This window comes from Odocoileus virginianus, chromosome 16, assembly GCF_023699985.2.
Source record: "Odocoileus virginianus isolate 20LAN1187 ecotype Illinois chromosome 16, Ovbor_1.2, whole genome shotgun sequence".
In the NCBI taxonomy this organism is placed as follows: Eukaryota; Metazoa; Chordata; class Mammalia; order Artiodactyla; family Cervidae; genus Odocoileus; species Odocoileus virginianus.
Genome location: NC_069689.1, coordinates 20869183 through 20886804, shown reverse-complemented (window position 1 = coordinate 20886804; position 17622 = coordinate 20869183). Strand labels below are relative to the sequence as shown.

At 47.2% G+C, this 17622-nt stretch overlaps 1 protein-coding gene across 12 annotated transcripts in view; it reads right to left on the bottom strand.

Moving 5' to 3' along the window:
• Positions 1-17622, bottom strand: part of PPIP5K1 (diphosphoinositol pentakisphosphate kinase 1) — a 39210-nt gene that overhangs the window by 8247 nt on the left and 13341 nt on the right. For 6 of the 12 annotated variants that reach the window (XM_070477972.1, XM_070477974.1, XM_070477971.1 and 3 more), the window contains 12 exons: positions 16453-16594; positions 16035-16258; positions 15595-15722; positions 15272-15386; positions 14993-15100; positions 14262-14378; positions 13942-14106; positions 11081-11171; positions 8084-8209; positions 7312-7374; positions 3884-4066; positions 2291-2428 (listed from right to left, as the gene is read on the bottom strand). In XM_070477972.1, coding sequence (XP_070334073.1) covers positions 2291-2428; positions 3884-4066; positions 7312-7374; positions 8084-8209; positions 11081-11171; positions 13942-14106; positions 14262-14378; positions 14993-15100; positions 15272-15386; positions 15595-15722; positions 16035-16258; positions 16453-16594 — 1600 coding nt within the window. The remainder of the gene's footprint in view (positions 1-2290; positions 2429-3883; positions 4067-7311; positions 7375-8083; positions 8210-11080; positions 11172-13941; positions 14107-14261; positions 14379-14992; positions 15101-15271; positions 15387-15594; positions 15723-16034; positions 16259-16452; positions 16595-17622) is intronic. The other 6 variants (XM_020881411.2, XM_070477980.1, XM_070477976.1 and 3 more) reach the window with 5 other exon arrangements.

The window sequence follows — 17622 nt, the reverse complement described above, 5'->3', positions numbered from 1 at the left end:
ATTTAAAAAAAATGTTTATATGACTTAAACATCATAAGTTTATATGACTTATCAATCTTTTCCTATTGTTTCCAAAATTTGAGTCACAATTAGGCTCTCCTTATTTTCTAGTGATAAAGGAATCTACCACCGTGAGCCCTGCTTACTTTTAGTACTTGCATGATTTATTCATTTTTATTATTATCGAAGTGAAGGCCACATAACACAAAGGTAGCATCTTAAAGTATATAATTCTGCGGCCTTTAGCACATCCACAATGTGCAACTGCTACCTATATCTAGTTCCAAACATTTTCACCACAGCCCCCTACCCCCAAAAGAGAAAACCCGTATCTATTAAGAAGTCACTCCCCATTCTACCCTACCTTCAGTCCCTGGAAACCACCAATTTGCTCTCTGTCTCTGTTCTGGATCTTTCATATAAATGGAATCGTACAATATGTGACTTTTCCTGGTTTCTTTCACTTGTCATGTTTTCGAGGTTCATCCATATGGCAACATGTATCAGTACTTCACTCCTTCTCATAGTTCTTATAGTACTATGAGATTATATGCGTATACCACATTTTGTTTATCCATTCATGTACACTTCAGTCGTTTCCACCTTTTGACTATTATGAATAGTGTCACCATAAACTTTTGTGTGTAAATGTTTGTTACAGTACCTGTTTTCAGTTCTTTTGAAAGTGGGAGGGAACTTCTGCGTCAAACAGTAATACTATATTTAGGTTTTTGAGGAACTGTGAAACTGTTTTCCACAAAGGCTGCACCCTTTTACATTTCCACCAGCAGTGTACAAAAATTCTAATTTGTTCATGCCATTACCAACACTTATTTTCTGCTTGCTTTTACTCTATTTCTCTCCTTTTTACAATTATAGCCATCCTACTGGGTGTGACTTTGATCTGTATATCCCTAATGATTACTGAGGGTGAGCAGTATTTCATGTGTTTCTTGGCTATCTATATATCTTCTCTGAAGAAGTGTCTACTTAAGTCCTTTGCTCACTGTTAAGTTGGGTTGTTTGTCTTTTTAATTAACTAATTTTTGCCTGCGTTGGGTCTTTGTTGCTGCACAGGCTTTCCTCTAGTTGCAGTGATTGGGGGCTACCCTCCATCGAGGTATGCAGGCTTCTCATTGTGGTGACTCCTCTGGTTGTGGAGCATGGGCTCTAGACCATGGGTTCAGCAGCTATGGTGCATAGGCTTTATTGCTCCACGGGACATGGAATCTTCCCAGACCAAGGACTGAACCTGTGTCCCCTACTTTGGCAGGCAGATTTTTATCTACTGTGCTACCAGGGAAGTCTCTGCTTGTCTTTTTGTTGTTGAAGTGTTATATTCTGGATCTTTATCAGATATATGACTTGCAAATATTTTCCCCTTTTCTATAGGCTGTCTTTTCACTTCCTTTTTTTCCCCCATTTCTATTTACTTATTATTTTTGGCTGTGGTGGGTCTTCATTGCTACATGCAAGCTTTCTCTAGTTGCTGTGAGCCGGGGTTATACTCTAGCTGCAGTGCCTGGGCTTCCCATTGCAGTGGCTTCTCTTGTTGCAGAGCACGGGCTCTAGAGTGTGCGGGCTCAGTAGTTGCCGCCCATGGGCTTAGCTGCCCCATGACATGCGGGATTTTCCTAGACCAAGGATTGAAACTGTGTCCCCTGCATTGGCAGGAGGATTCTTAACCACTGAACCACCAGAGAAGTTTGCATGGTTTAATTTTTACTTGCAGTCTGATCCCTATGGAGTTTATCCTGGTATATAACATGAAGTATGGATTCAGTTTTAAATTTTGTCAAATGACTATTCAATTGTCCCAACTCCATTCCTTAAATTATATCTTTCCCCTAGTATTTTGAAATGCTAACTTCAACTATCTCTGTGTTTACTATTTTGTTTGCTTGGTCTCTGTCCATTCATGTACCAATATTACACTGTTTTCACTATAGACATTTTATAAAATATTTTAAAATCTGGTAGGGCCAACATGCCTTCATTGCTGTTCTTTTCAAGATTTCCTTGGCTATTCTTATTTGTTTGTTTTATGAGCACTTCAAAGTCAGTTTGTCTGACTTTAGAAAAACAGTAGTATTTTTACTGAGATCACATTAAATTTATAAATTAACTTGGAAGGAGTGATAGTTCTATGCTTTTGAGTTGACCTATGCAGTTAAACATTTTTTCAAGTCAATTTTTTCGGAGTGCCTATCTTTTTAACTTACCACTCAAGCCCTCGGGAGCATGGAGTGGGGGCAGAGATAGTGGTTCAAGATAAGAGGATTCGCTGTACCTGCAGACGCCTGTGCTTGGGCCTCAGTGTGGCGCTGGCAGACTCTACTCAGGAATTCACTCACTTGACGCAAGGAAAGGGCATTATGCAGTGTCTCCAGGGGGTAAATAGTAGGCACCATGGAGCACCCTTCAAATCCTGTTAGAAAAGAGATGGGGAAAGTCAGTGTTATTCCTGCTGGATATACTCCAACTGGCCAAGGAAGCAGGGAAGTCTCTGAGAACCATCAGGAGTGTCTGTGGCTTTTGCAGTGTGGGCTATCCAAGATTCTCGGGAGAGGGAATTCTAGAGCCCCTACAGGAGTCTATCTCTGTCACCTCCAGATTTCCTAAAAATTTCCCAACTCTGGGTGAGTGAAATCACCTCTCACCCTACCTATGGAAAGCCTGCAATGTCCCACGGAAAAATCAACACAATCCCAATAAGGTAAGCACCCATACTCTTCTTATACTTTCAGGGGCGGAGGGGGGATGTGGATGGGGAATAGAACAAAGGTCCAGAGGGAAGGGGTGCAACTGAAGGTCTAAATGAGAGGTAGGGAGTCATGGAGCTGGGAAGAAACAGCAGATTCCAGGGATCACATACTACAGAACCAGATTAAGGAGGAGGGTTGGGGATCTGAGAAGGGGTTCATGCACATTTAGGATGTGGGTAGAAAGGCTAGGATATTTGGAAGCTGGAGGGCATGCAATACATGTGAAGCTCAGCTCAGGAAAACACATGCATGAACAGGTTGGGGGATGGAAGTTCTTTCTTGGTTATTTCCATCACATCAAAGCTTCTTTCCTCTGCTCTCACTGCAGACCCCAGACTTGCTAGGATTTCTCTATTCCTTCAGGAAAATGAGGCAAACCCCCTAGAAAAAATAATAAATACTGATTCTCTGCTCTGAACCCCACAATTCCAATGTAGATCTACATTGTAGGGTGAAGGATAAACCGACTCTAATCTCAGGGCCTGTTGATGGAAAAAAAGGTCCTGTTAGAGAATCAAGAAGCAAACATCTCAACACTTTTTCAGTTCCTCATCTTTCCTATGCTTCCTTTATAGCTCTTTAGAGGGACTAAGGGTAGGCAGGACAGCAACATTTATGCAAGACATAGCTTAGAGTCTGACAATGATTAAAACCTACATAACTCAAAAGGATTATACCTGACCATCTTCTAACCTTTGGCCCTTGGTCGCTTCAAGGATGCAACTGAGACCTCTGTGCCTCCATTAATGGCAGGAGGGCAGGAGAGGTACATTCCCCAGCTGCTCAGGGCAGCTAGAGAAACATCTGGATTTGAAGATGGTGGTCACAGAGATAAGAATAGATTCCAGGGCAAGAGACTGCTGTTGTACCGAATAGCACCGGGAATAGGTAACATTAGGAGGCAGTGAGGAAGGAGAGTGGGAAGAGGATGAGCAGCCAGCACTACAGCCACCAGGCAGCCTGGCCCCAGTCCCATCCAAGCAACTAAATGCAAGTCACATAACCTCAGGGCAGAGAGGAGAAAGGAGCAGGTGGGCGCTCCTGCCAGAAGTGCAAGAAGCAAAGCAGTCAGTCCCAGCCAGCGCAGTGGCAGCAGCCCGCTTGGTGGCAGGGGGTACCGTAGAGGCACTCGGGGTCATCCTGCCCTGAGCGCAGCCAGTTCCGGAAGAGGCGCAGGTGGTAGGAGCACTGGTGCAGGTGATGCGCCAGCGTGGCATCCAAGGACACTGGCCGGCCCCCTGTGCAGTCAGAGGAAAAACTGCGCAGCAACCGGACCACAGGGTGCTGGTCATCCAGCAGCTCTGGAGGGGTTGGGGGACCACGGCAGGAAGCACGGAGATAAAGAGAGAGAAGAGGGAGAGACAGTGAGGGGGGCGCTGGATGACAGAAGCATTCCTGGGAGGCGGGGCCATTCAGCTCCAAGGTGAGCTAAGAGGGAAGCAGAGACGTCAGAGCCATGGTCAGAGCCACGGGGCAGCCCTCGCAGGGGGGAAGAGTACTGGCATCATGCTAAGTCTGAAAGAGGTGAGTCTAAAAGAACGGGCAAGTGAGACCCCATCCGGCAGCAGCCCCGCCCCCGCTTCTCGTTGCGCAGAATTCAGTCAGTGCTTACAGACTGCAGTCACATCTTTCTGGACCGGGTGAGCTGGCCATTCTGTAGCTGGGAACTCCAGTGTCCCTGATCGTTCTTGGATAAACCCTGGTTAGGGCTTGCTTCTCAGATGAATGTATTTACAAGGTTGGGATAGAGATGAAAAGATTCAAAGTCACTGGGAGAAGAGGGTCAAGAATGGTATAGGTGATCGAGATAAAGCCTGAAGCTAAAAGGCTCCTAAAGACTCAGACCGGGTTGTCTGGACCAGACTCTAAGCCAGCCACAGACAAGGCTGGTGTTAGGCAGCTGACACAGATGAGCAGGAAACCAGGTGACCTTCAAAACAGCATGTAAAAAATGGAATCAATATGTAAAAATGCCGATACTGATTAATCATCCTTCACTCTTGTTCAAATACACAGCCTTTAAAAAGGTACAGGGTCTTATAAACTGATGATAGGATCTAGATAAAGTAGGATCAAGGGAGATAAGGACAACTGCTCACAACTCCCAGACCAGGGGTGGGTTCCACAGGGTGACCTATGTGACTATGGTTCCCAAAGACTCTAGTTCGGATGTCAAGAGATTTCTGTATCCACAGTCACGCAACTGTGTGGGTCCCTAGAAGAGAATGAGCTGAGCGGATCTGGTGGGCACACTGACGCTCTGGATGAGGGAGAGCCACAGTCTCTTTCCCACTCTATTAGTTCACCTTGGTAAGTTCAGCGTGCAGTTTAGTAAGGGGCCATACTTCCATACTTGAGGCAGGCAGAGGATGTGACGGCAGCTTACCAGGAATACAGGCAGGAATGGCGGAGGGATGTTCTCCCAACAAAGCAAGGAAGTAGCATTGCCTGGCCTCTTTCTCAAAGCCAGGTCCAGTTTCTCCAGCTGCTATTTCAAAGCCACGCATCATGGCAAAGAGATGGTGATGATGGACAGTAGGTTGGCACACTGCTGTGAACTAAGCTGCTGCAAGCAATTGCGGACAGAGCATCTGCTCTGTAATTGCTGGGTCGGTCCAGTGACATTTGGCCATGGGGCAGAGCCCTCATATTGTCTTGAGGGCCATATTAAATCTGGATAACCTCCAGCAAGAGACATAAGAACTTCAAGTCTATTTCTCCTAGATCCCAGATTCTGGTTTCTCAGACACTTTAGCCTTCAAGCTCAAGTTCAAGAACAAAGGCCAGCACAGCCCTGAGGATGCATGCAGGGTATTGGAGGGGATCTTGAAATTACTCTCCTGCACGGTAATTGTCCAGGTCTTTCTTCCTCTCCTCCTTTTGGTAGAATTAATTCTTCTTTTCTTCAATTGGTAAAGCTGCTAACCAAGGCTTCAGGAAACCAGAGATACATACAGAGGCTTAAGGATCTATTTGGGGAATTTGGATCTTTTCTTACAAATTACTTAGGAGAGTTGTGATTTAGCTCTGAGGTCAGGGGCCCAAGTTCCTAGTACTATCTTCTTTACCACCACCACCCCCCCCCCCCCCCCCCCCCAAGTAACAAGCCTCCAAGTCCAAATCCAGGGCTGTAGTTTGTGGGTTGGTGCATGAGGTTATACTCTGGAGATGACTGTGGCATGAAGGCCAGAAGAGCTTGAGGCTAACCACACAGTCAGGCCACTCAGAATGGGAAGATCCTGTCACAGGCATGAGTGGGAGCAGGGGATGGGGGTGGGGTATAAACTGAAGATGTACAGACTAGTCAGATTAGGGAGACCCCAGCAGTGCTGAGTGGAGAGGTATGGCTTGAACTGGCTGAAATCCAGCAGCTGCCACTGGCTAAGGAGCAGGTGATCAGTACCTGGAGTTTCTTCCAGCCAGGAGGCCAGGCTAATTTCACCTCCCTCAGAGAGTCTTAGCTCTTGAACAGAAGAAAATCATATCAAACAAAACTGGATTTACCTTGAAGACAAGACACAACGCAGGGAGAAACTAAGGATACAAAGGATAAAGCAAAGGGGAAGCCCTGGGCCCCTCACCACCCTACAAACGAGACCACAGCCCTTAAGTCTGGGCTTTACACAGATCTCCAAACTCTCCCACCTTAGAGCGGGCAGACACTGTTCTTCAGTATTCTCGAAATATGATTTATTCCTAAGCTACCCCAGAACCCCCAGGAGACATCTCTACTCTTTACCTCCCCTTCTCTGAGGCCACAGTGCTACAGAGAGGCTGGGGCGACATGGAAACCACGTGGAAACCCTCAAGGCACAATTCTTTTTCCTGAACCTCATATTCCTCTCTCTCTTTTATCTCAAATCAATCTGGGCTCCTCTTTTGTAGGCCCAAGCCCTAGGTTAGTAGTAACATAAAGCAGATGTCAGGAGCACAAGAGCCACACAAAATACACACAATGGTGGGAGACAGGAATATAGAGATGGAACACGATATGCTCAAGACTAATGCCCTTTATGGGTAGGCTTGGGAACTGGGAACCGCAGCACTGTTCCACAAGCAAATCAGTCGTCCACTCCAACAAAAGAACTGGTGAAGAAAATAGGAAAGTCAAAATTATATAAGCTGAGGAGTTGGGGGATAAAAGAGAAAAGAAATGGGGATGATACAGGAAATAGTACTCTCTTCCTAAGAAGGGAAACCATTATCATGTTTGTAGGAAGCCTGGAAGTCATGTGATGGGAAAGGAAGAGGTGTAACTCATGTTTTGGTGACAACGCTGAAAAAAGTGACACAATGGTGATAAAGGTGACCACAGAAGTAAGACCTTGAGTTGCCCCAGGGATCGGGCAGCCAGGCTGTGGCTGAGACTAAGGTCTGTCACAACAAGGGGTGTACCCCAGAAGGGACAATTAGTGAGTGGTTCATTCACAGACAGCAGGGTGTCAACACAGTGGAGGGAGAGGAAAGTCAGTGTCAGAACTCAGAGGTTAAGTGTCTGGCAGTGACATGGTGAGGAGGAATGACGTTGAGTCAGAAGCAAACGTACCGTTAGTCGGATGCTTTGCAAACGACACAGAAAATCGTTTTACGGCCGGGACAAACAAGAGCTCTGGGGAGAAAAGACATCACGGGGATTATACCCACCGCGGTCCCCGCCCTCTGCTCTGGAATTTGTTCACAACATACTCTGTTCTTTACTGTTAGTAACAACCTGCTCCCACCCCCACCCTGTAGGTCCCTGTCTACTGTATTTCAATCTTTTCCTTTGGATAATCTCCTCTCAGGAACCCGTGTGTCACCTTTACCACAATAAGGCCCCATAAACAGCCCTAAACTCACCACCACATCCTCTTTTTGGTCATTCAGAAATAAAAACCTTTGTAGAAACTCTCATCCCTTCCCCCAATCTCTTCCCGGATTGTTTTTCCTGCCTTGGCTGAACAACTTCCCCATCCCTGACCTCCTAGATTTTCAAGGTACCACTGCATTCTTCCTGACCATGGGTTGCCCTTTTTGGTTCTCACCCCTACAGGCCAGAATCCAGGAAAGAATACAAAGGTGGAGTAAACTGATGCGGCAGGGCTGTATGTGGGAGATTATGAAGGGATAAGCATAAATAAGTAGTATTCGTATGGCGAGAGGGAATGCAAATGGAGGGGTGGTGGGGGTCCTGGTTCTTCCTCCTCTCAATAACTGATGCAGGAAACTTGTCATAAGGCCAGTGTCAGTGCTATTTAAGCATGAATTGTTCTTGAGCTGTGTCTTTGCTGGTGGACGCATGAAGAAATGTGTTGCCCCCCCAAAACCCACCCACATACCATCTCGGTGCTTCAGACTGGCGGGTGGCAGCTTTTTGCCTTGGCTGCGGGCGTAGTCCTGAAGATTCGGGGCGCTGGAGGAGCCCCCCAGCACTGTGGTGCTGAACAGCCCCGTGCACTGTGAGCCTGCAAGGCCGGGAGTGCATTAGTAGCCACGCAAAGCTGCAATTACCACACAGAAGTACGCACGACTTCACATGACAACATCAGGACACACACACACATAATCATTCAGAGCCACCGCCCAGTGGCCACCTCGCATAACCACAGACAGCTATCACTACTGTCCACAGCCACGCTGGGCAAGCAGAGTGAGGAGTCTCCCGAAAGTCTGCTTGGCGGATACAAGAGGCCACTACGAATACAGCGTTAGTCATATTAGGGGACCAAAGCTACTCAGAGGGATAAACTGTGCTCTCTAGGTTGCTCCCAGGAATGTCTGAAGAACAGGTGGATTCCTCTTGCTCTCCCTAGACATAATTCAGTGCTCCTTATGCTTGAAATAGGGTTAGAAGAACCCAGAGATTGAGTCCCTTACATGTGTGAAAGGAAAGAGCTTTGATTGGAACTAGAGACTAAGTTTTGAGTAGTTAACTCAAACCAAGTTCTCATAAGTTTCAATTCCTCCTAAGTTTTTCATTCAACATTCCCTCCTTTCTGTTCTCCTTTAGCCTTTTTACCTTTCCCAAGAAAGTATGAGACTCACTAAATTTTTAAAGCTGGCATGGATTTAAAGATTGTCCAGTTCAACCTCTTGATTTTAGAGATGAGGAAACTGAGATTCAAAAACGATGTCATTTGCTCAAGGTCATACAGTTTGTTCAGAGCTAAGCTGGACTAGAATCCGGGTCTCCTAACTCTTAGGATTGATCAACTGTGCTGTTAGAAAGGAAATCATGATTTTTTTCATTGGAAAGAAACAGAGCATTGTTTCTGAAGTGAAAATAGACAGAGACTGAAAGGCATGTGAGGGCCCAGGTGATTTATGTAGAACACACCTACTAACCGCTGAGCACCCTGCTCAGGAAAACCTGATGAGCAGAAAAACAGCAAAAATCTCATGTTTTTTTCTGCTCTTGAAAGTTTGTTGTCTTGTAAGTCCTATGCTCAATGCCACATGCTCACAGTGTAAGTTCAAAGAAAGCAAAGAGAGCTCTTGCCAATAAGAGGAGTAAATAAAACTTGAAAAATCCCTGAAGCAAGTAAATCAAGTGAGTCATGTCTCAAATACCTCATCAAGAGGAGGGTTGGGCCCCTCCATGGTCCCCTCTCCTACCTACTACAGCCCACACAGAGACAATGGGCAGGAGGAAACAAGACAAACATTGCAGTTTGTGGGATCTTCTCCTCCACGTCTAGATCCATCTTAGCCAAGACCCCAGGTTTGGTGTGGGAACCTGACATTCATATGGGAAATGGACAGAGGGAGAGGAGGTCAGTTTCCTTTAAGCCCATAGAGAAGGGACTTGCTTTCAGGGGCCCCAACCCTTCAGGGTCATCACAGATTCTGATGGCTGATAACTTCTACCCTGGAACCGAGCACCATTTCTCTGTATATCATTTTCTCCTACATTTCATATGCAAACCACCTCTAGGACAGAGCTCGAGAGAGAGACAAGGACTGCTAAATATGTCTGCTTTTCTTCAGAGAAGCTGAAACTGGCTGGCTCTGTCCCAGACCACCCCCGGGCTTTGTTCTACATTCACTTCCTCCACTAGGGGATTTTTCTGGTGTAGTCCTGCCAGTGCCGTACTGTTCAGCGTTGGATCGTCTCAGGGGGTAGTCTTTACCTTACCACCACCATCTGTCCACCAGACTCAGATCTCTGCCTTCTTCTTGACAGCACTGCCCCTTAACTGGGCCAGACATACCCATCCTCTTTCCCAGCCTACCTGAAACCCAGTCTTTTATGGGATTTCTGGGAGAAAGAATTCCATAGCATAGATCTAGACACTTGTCACTTATTTTTCATGCACCAAACCATCTACCTCTTTCTAGGGCTCCAGAAAACAATCTACTCCCATACAATTAGCCTGGAAAGTTCCCCCCAAACCTTTCTTCTCCTTGCTGGTCCAAATGCTGGCCATTTGGGGGCCAGGAAATTGAGTGCCAAGGAGAAACGTAACAGATAATAATGAAAGGAGCATAATGGGACAAGAGAGAGAAAAACAGAGTCTAGACCCCACAACATGTGTCTATCTGCCAGGTCTGGGAACTGGCTCACAGGCACTGTCCAAAGATAGCCCCTCCCAAGGACCACTCCCCACTCCCGAAGAATACAATACCCTCTTAGGCTTGGTCCTTCCTGTAGTCTGTGTTCTTAGGAAAGGTTGAATGATGTTCTCCACCCCTCTCCAGGAATCAAAAAAATCAAGAGACATTCCCTCAAAGTCCTGAGAGAAGCCTCTGCCACTACATCAGTCTCAGATTTGTCCCTCAATTTTCAGGAAGGAAGGAAAAAAAATTACAGGATTAGGAGAGGATGAAGGGGAGGGTGTGGAGGTAGGAGGGGCCAGAGCAGGGATGTAATAAACACAGGTCTCAAAGGAAGATATGGCACAAGTTTTCCAAATGAGGAACATGACCCCTATTGGGGTGGGGGGTGGGGGAGGGGGGCTCACAAGGACATCTGTTTACAGCTTTGTTTCTGATGACTCTGAACAGTCACCGTCTCTATGGACCCTTAATGTCTGGGCTAGACTGAAGGGACAGACAAGGAATAAGAAGTGAAGCCAGAAAAATGCCCTCAGTCAAAGAAATAGGGGTTCGTGTAAAAAACCAAAACACAAACACCATCCTAGAATGGAGACAATCATCTGGGGTCAAAGTTCATATCTGAATATGGTTTCTCCCACTACATCCTCCCCAGCCCCATCCAACAACTCCACCAACTAGATGACCCCAACTCCCATGACTACGGTTTCCCACAACAAAACCCTAAAGAACAGACAGACACCCCTTCCCAATAACAGGTCAGAGATGCTGGAAAGCCATACCTAGGCCGCTCTGCTTCATCTCTGTCGGTGGCCGTGAAGATGAAAAGAGTCGGTACCCACCAGGCCTCGAGGAGGAAGTCTCAGAAAGCACCTGGGGAAAGAGGACTCTGTATGACCACTGAGACACTTCAGTGGAGCAGTCTAAAACCCAGGTCCTGAATTCCTGCCCCTATGAAACCAAGCAATGTCATAAAGTTTAAGAGCCAAAATACTTTTATGGAGAAAAAGAATACAAAGTCTAAGAATGCATTTTACAGAGGAAACTGCCCTGGGAACCCTTCTATACTAGAAAGTACTTCTGTTTCCAAGATGCCTGTCCCTGCAGCCCTCCAATCCCAAATCTGAGAAATCATTAGTCAACCGTTTTCAGTTCTCAGCAGAGCACAGTTCCTTCATCTTTATATCCCTAAGCAGAACTCAGAAAGCCAATCACAATAGCTCAGCCACAGTAAGTAGTAAAGCCCAGCCATGCCCACTTCTTTCCACAGGACAGTTGTGGTTACAGCAACCATATTTAGCTTCTTTAAAAAAAAAATTACTTATTTGGCTTCAGTGGGTCTTAGTTGCATCATGCTAGGTCTTCAATCTTCATTGTAGCATGTGGGATCTACTTCTGTGACCAGGGGTTGAACTCCAGCCCCCTGCACTGGAAGCATGGAGTCTTAGCCACTGGACCTTCAGAAGTCCCCATACTTAGTTTCTTATCTGAACCAGAAGCCCCCCCCTCCACTCCTAGAGACATGAAATGAATTTCCAAAAAGCCTACAAGGGCTCAGTCACACAACCCCCAACATACACCCTCCTCAGCAGCGTTCTGAGTCCCTAAGTCCCAGATGGCAAAGACAAAGGCAATCAAGGAAGACAAGGTACACAGGGACACCTGTGTGCAAGAGGCCAGGTGCACGGTGGACACAGCCTGGTATTGCAGGCTGATGGTGGGGGAAGGCCAGGGGAGGTTCCCCTGACCTCTGGTGGTGCCCTCCCCTCAAGGGAATCAGGTCCAGGCTCACTGTGCACTGAATGTTTATGACCTGCAATCAGGCCAGGTGGAAAACCAGTCACGGTTCCTTACACCCCAGGCTCTCCAAAGACCTAATGCCCACTGGGCAGAGGCAGTTGTAGAGCCGAAGAGGACGATCACCTAGGGCACAGCTGCTATGAAGGTCACAGGTTTTTAATTCTAAACCAGTCCAAACACATAAGAGAAGAAGGAATGGAGAGAAGGGTCGCAGTTGATAAGAATAAGACTATTGATGCCTATACTTATTAAACAAGGAGAGGAACTGTAACTATGAAAAGGCTGCGTGAACAAACAGCAGAGAGAAGATTTTCTTGCAAAGCTGAGGAGAATATCTTGGGCAACCATCAGCCTGCAGAGGCATGGTACAAGCAGTACCAGTAACTGAGAGATAGAAATCTGATGACAACAGGAAGCTTCCTGTAAGCCTGAAAGAAAGAAATCAATTTCATCAAGTTGGGAAGATAATACACTGGGAGCTCTGCTTTGCCTATGTCTCTTGGCTGCTTAAATCAGAAGCAAAGGGGGTCCAGCACAACAGTGCCAGAGAGGCTGACACGAATGGAGAAGACACTGGATATGGAGGAGAAGTCTATTACTGGACAATTACATGTCATTCTGTCCATGTGGTCTACCCACATGAGTCAGTAGGGTTCTAATGTACTGTGGATACTAAGTTAACTTATATCTCAAGGAGTGAATGACACATACCCCAGCTAAAGAAACTCTGAGTATTCAGGACGTCAAGTGCACCTTAACATAATCAGGAAGAAAAAGATGAGTCTAGAACAGAGGCTGAAGTTTGTCTGCTCCAAAATCTGAACCATGAACCTTTGGCTGAACCTCCGTAAGCTAATCATAGATTCTTCTGACATACTTCAAAATGGAAAGGCCCGTTCCCCTAAGACAGAGAACTGGTACCAAACCAAGTGAACAGATTCATCTGTCAAAGCAGGATCCACACCAGTCATGGTCCTGAGACAGGGCTAAATCATGGGGTCAAAGAGTGTCAATGAGCCAAAGAAGGAAAGGATCTCTCCAGGAAGAAAAGACCAGAACTTTGGTGTTTACCCCAGGATAAAATGTAAGATTTACAAAAATCCTTTCCTCTAGGCTAGAACCAGGGCTAGACACAAACTTCAAGCACAGCAGAACACAGGCCCAGGTTGATAAACCTCATCCAAACAAAGGGGAGACAGACAGACCTCCAGACCTGATTCCTTTTCTGGAATGAGAGTATAGATAACTCTAAAAGGGTTAAATGAAAGTGTCATTTTTAGTAAAGTGATATTTACTACTATCAGAGCCATAATATTTACCCAAGACAAGAAGAAGATGAAGAGGGCTTGGCCTTTAATCAACTGTATTGTCTTCATTGCCAACTGTTTACTGAGCATCTATATGATGAGTATTACTTGTATTTATATATCACAGATGAAAAAAATTGAGGCTTGGAGAAGCTGCCTGTCCAAGATCACACAGCATCTATCAAACAAGATTTTAGCCCAGAGTTCATGCTGTTTCTATTACATTCTCTTCATTTTCTTTTAAAGAACTGCCTTTTCAAATGCATCCAGAGGCCTCCTCCTCAATCTCATCTCTTGAAGTCCTTGTCTCTCAGATGGCCCTCACCAGCATCTCTTTAACTTCAGAAGGAGCCTCCAGCTTAAAGGAGCTTTATGGGGAGACCAGCTGTGAAAGTGACATTATGGGTTACATATACATCAGGGGCAGGAGGACTCTGCTTAAGGTCCCAAGAATTCCACTGAAGGGATTCAGAGATTCACAGAAATTGTCCTACGAACATTTCTACCACTTCCTTCTCCCAGGCCCCTCCCATTACCTCCATGGAGCCGGCTTTGCGGTTACGAACGAGGGGTGATCTCTTTGGGAGGCCAGGGCCCTCAGAGGGCAGGGGCGAGGTCTGCAATGCTCGGTCTGGCTCATCTGATGCCTTCCCGGGGCACAGGTCCTCCACGCTGCCTTGGTCTGCTTTCCTCTCCTCATTCTACCCAATAACAGGCACAGAAGGGAGACGGGTTAATGGCCTCCAGCCTCCTACTCCAGTCTCTCCAATCCTTTCAACTTCCCTGTACTGTTTCCGAGTTTCCCACCACTTGGTTCCTAAATCCTCCTGTCCCAAATCCCAGTGCTCTGACCCACCTCAGAAGAGGCTGGACGGAATCCACAGCCCGTGGGGGCACTGCCTTCTTCCTCGACGCCTTTCACTCCAGGGCTGAAGTGCAATTCCACGTGGAACCGCTCCTCCGACAAGGGATCCTACGGGGCATAGCCAGAGGAAGGGGAAGTTGGCGAAGCTGAGTGTGGTGGTGGAAGCCCAGGCAGGGACAACGGAGGAACTCAAGAGGTCACAGCCTCGCAGGGAGGGCTGAGGTTTCAGTGTCTCACCCTCCTCTACAGTAACAGCTCCCCACAGTCTAGTCTCATGGGATCCTCATGCCATCACCTCCGCGTGACTTTCCAACTTCCAGTTTGACAATGGAAGTAGACTGGGGAATCTCCCACAACCATCTCCTGCAGGAATTCAGCTTTGTGACAGTACACACAGCAGCACATTTAAAGGTATCTTTGGGGAGCCAGATGAAGAAAGTATATGTGTAACAGTGTTTGAGAGGAGAAACATTATTTTTCTCACTATAACACCGTTCAAATTCCATGCCCTCCCTAATGTCAGAGCTCTGTTCTCTGGTATCTCTCTGACTCAACATCAACCCAGAATATGTCTTTCATTCCAGGGGAACCTCCTGGACACGCTCTGCGTGCTGCACTTAGATACTGGATTTCACAGATTCTAAGGATGAGAAAGTCTTTCCCTAAAAGGGGATGGAGGAGAAGAAGGGGCCCTCTCCTCATCCTCCCGGTTAGCGCCTCACCCGGGTGTTGTCTTCATAGAGCATGATGACAATCTGCGTCATGTAGTTGAGCTCTGGGATGGCACTGAGATAAGCCAAAGCTCGCTGCCACTGTGTATCCTTGGTTTCCTGCCAAACGCGAGAAGAGGCGGGCCAGGGCCCAAGGACGAGGGCGTCAGCGAATGGGTGGGGAGACAGGAAGACAGGAGGAAGCTTGCAGTGAAAAGAAGAGTGAGGAGGAGAGCAAAAGAACGCTGGGACAGGAAGCTCATAGGCTGAGGGAAGAAGGAAGATCCTTACATCCAGAAGTCCCCCGTAGCGGAAGACGCTGAGAAGGGAGTGCACGTGGCTCTCGCTGGTGAAGTAGAGCCGTGTTCGAACATGGCGGCCTGGAGAGAGCACCCCTCGGGAGTACCTGAGACAACAGCCGGGTCACTCATGCTGTCAGCCATTGCCTTCCCGGCCCGCCACAAACTCCCTCCTCCCGCCTCAAAGTCTCCCTGCTTTCCATCCCAGAACCCCCTTCCATTCTTGGTTCCCCAAGCAGTCCCGGCCTGGGTTCCCCCAGAGCCCCCTGACATGCCCCCTCCCTCCATCCAGCACCCCGCCCAGCCCTCCCTCACAGGGGATGCAGCTTGTTGACAGACTCATCCTCATGGGTTCTCTGCAAGTCAAGTAGTATCTTCCGCAACAGTGGGAGACAGAAGCCCACGGCAATTTCCAGTTTCTCCTCCCGACTGATCCCGTATTCCTAGGGGCCACAAGCCAGGAATAAGTACCTCAACAAATCTCTTTTTCCTCTCGCCTCATACTCCCAGGCCCAAGGTCATGCTTGTCTTTACCTCAGGTCTCGGGCTTCTTCCCAGTTCGCTGCATTCCTCCTCCCTAGGTTTCTCCCCAGTTAGCCTCTTCAGCTTCCTCAGAGCCACGATTGTAGCAGCTCAACTAATTCCTTCTCTAGCTTCCTCCCCCTGGTTCCCACACCATGCTTCCTTTCTGCCTCTTCTCTCCTTCCTGCCCCAGTGCCCCTGGCCCCAGACTCGATCCCTTCCGTGAGACACACCTGGGGAATAACTACATCAGCCAATGCCTTAGAGAGACGGAGCAGTTCTGCCGTGCCTTGAAGTCCCAGACTCCCATTGTGCTGGACATCATACTTGACACAGTCGTAGATGTCAGGGATCTTACTGATGTCATAGCGCCCACTCTTCTGCCGGAAGTCGCGCTCCAGCTTGCTCCAACGCTGCAGCATCAGCTCTAGTGTCTCGCTGTGGTAGAGCTGCAGGTCTGGAAGGCGGACAGACAGTCAGAGAGAGCCAGAGGCTTTTATTTACCTCTAACTGAAGACCCTGGCACATCTGAAGCAGAGCCAGAGAGATGAGGATGACTTGTCTCGGACACGTAGAGGAGGGCACGGGGTGGCCTGAGGAACCCGTCCACACCCAAACCCTGAAAAGGAAGACAGTAGTGTTCGAACCCACCTACAGACTTGGGGTCCTGCATCCGTTCCCGGATCTGGTGAGTGAGGTTTTCAATCAGGTCAAATACCTGATCACAGACCTTCACAGGATTCTGGATAACAGCCATGGAGCTGAGCAGGGAAGTGCTTCCAGTGGGAGCCAGCTGTGGAGAACGGAGAGATGGAGAGCAAGACAGACTCAGTGCCAACTGCCCAGGCTCCTGTGCGCTCATCACGGAGACTGCCAGCAAACTGGCTCTGTCTGTCAGCTCGCTCCAACAAGCATTCTCAGGCTTCTGGGAACACTAGCAGTTCCAATGAGGGGACTGACCTAGCACACAGCTACCTGAGAATGGGTCATCTTAAAAGTTTTGAAGTCCAGAGGAAATAAAACAGATCTAGGTCTTCTTGGAGGTTCTAAAATACTCAGAGAAAATGCTGGGGAATATTCAACCCAAATCCCCACAGAATGTTTTCATGAGTGGATAACAGAAATGACATTATCTTATTCCTCTAAACAAGATGCTAGCTTGAACCTAGAGCAGAGGTGCTGCCTCAGAACTAAGTCCAACTCAAGCATGCAGGATGGTCCCAGTCAATGAAAAATGGGGAGGGGGAGAGGACACCGCAGGTGGAAAGCACATTCTACCTCACTCATCACAAGTTCCATTCCTGCTGGTAAAGGGTAGCAAGGGAAAAAGGAAAATGCCTTAGTTTTTTTTTGATTTGACATTGAAAGACTATACTTTCAGGGATCATTTCTATAGTTTGATTTGACATTGAGCAATGAATTGGAAAATAAGGTATCAAGGTCCTGCCTCTTTATCGAGGCCTGCTCAGAGAAGAACACAGAAAATGCTATTCTCTAGAATAGACCCTAAGCATCTAGGCAACTTTAAGAAAGACCCTAAGCAAGACTAGTTGAGCCTAGAATGGAGAGTGAGAAAATAAAAATGGTTTTTGTCTTAAGTTACTGAGTTTGGGGTGGTTTTTAATACAGCAGTAGACAAATTGAAACACTCTTTTATTGAAAATCCTTGGGATAGGCTGTTATGGAACTGAGAATTTTTTGGACCTTAAGAAGTTAATACAGAGCATATGCCATATGTTAGATAATACCTGCAGCAGGGCCTAGGGCATAACCAAACACTGTTCTATGTATATGTATATATGTATACATGTATCTATATAC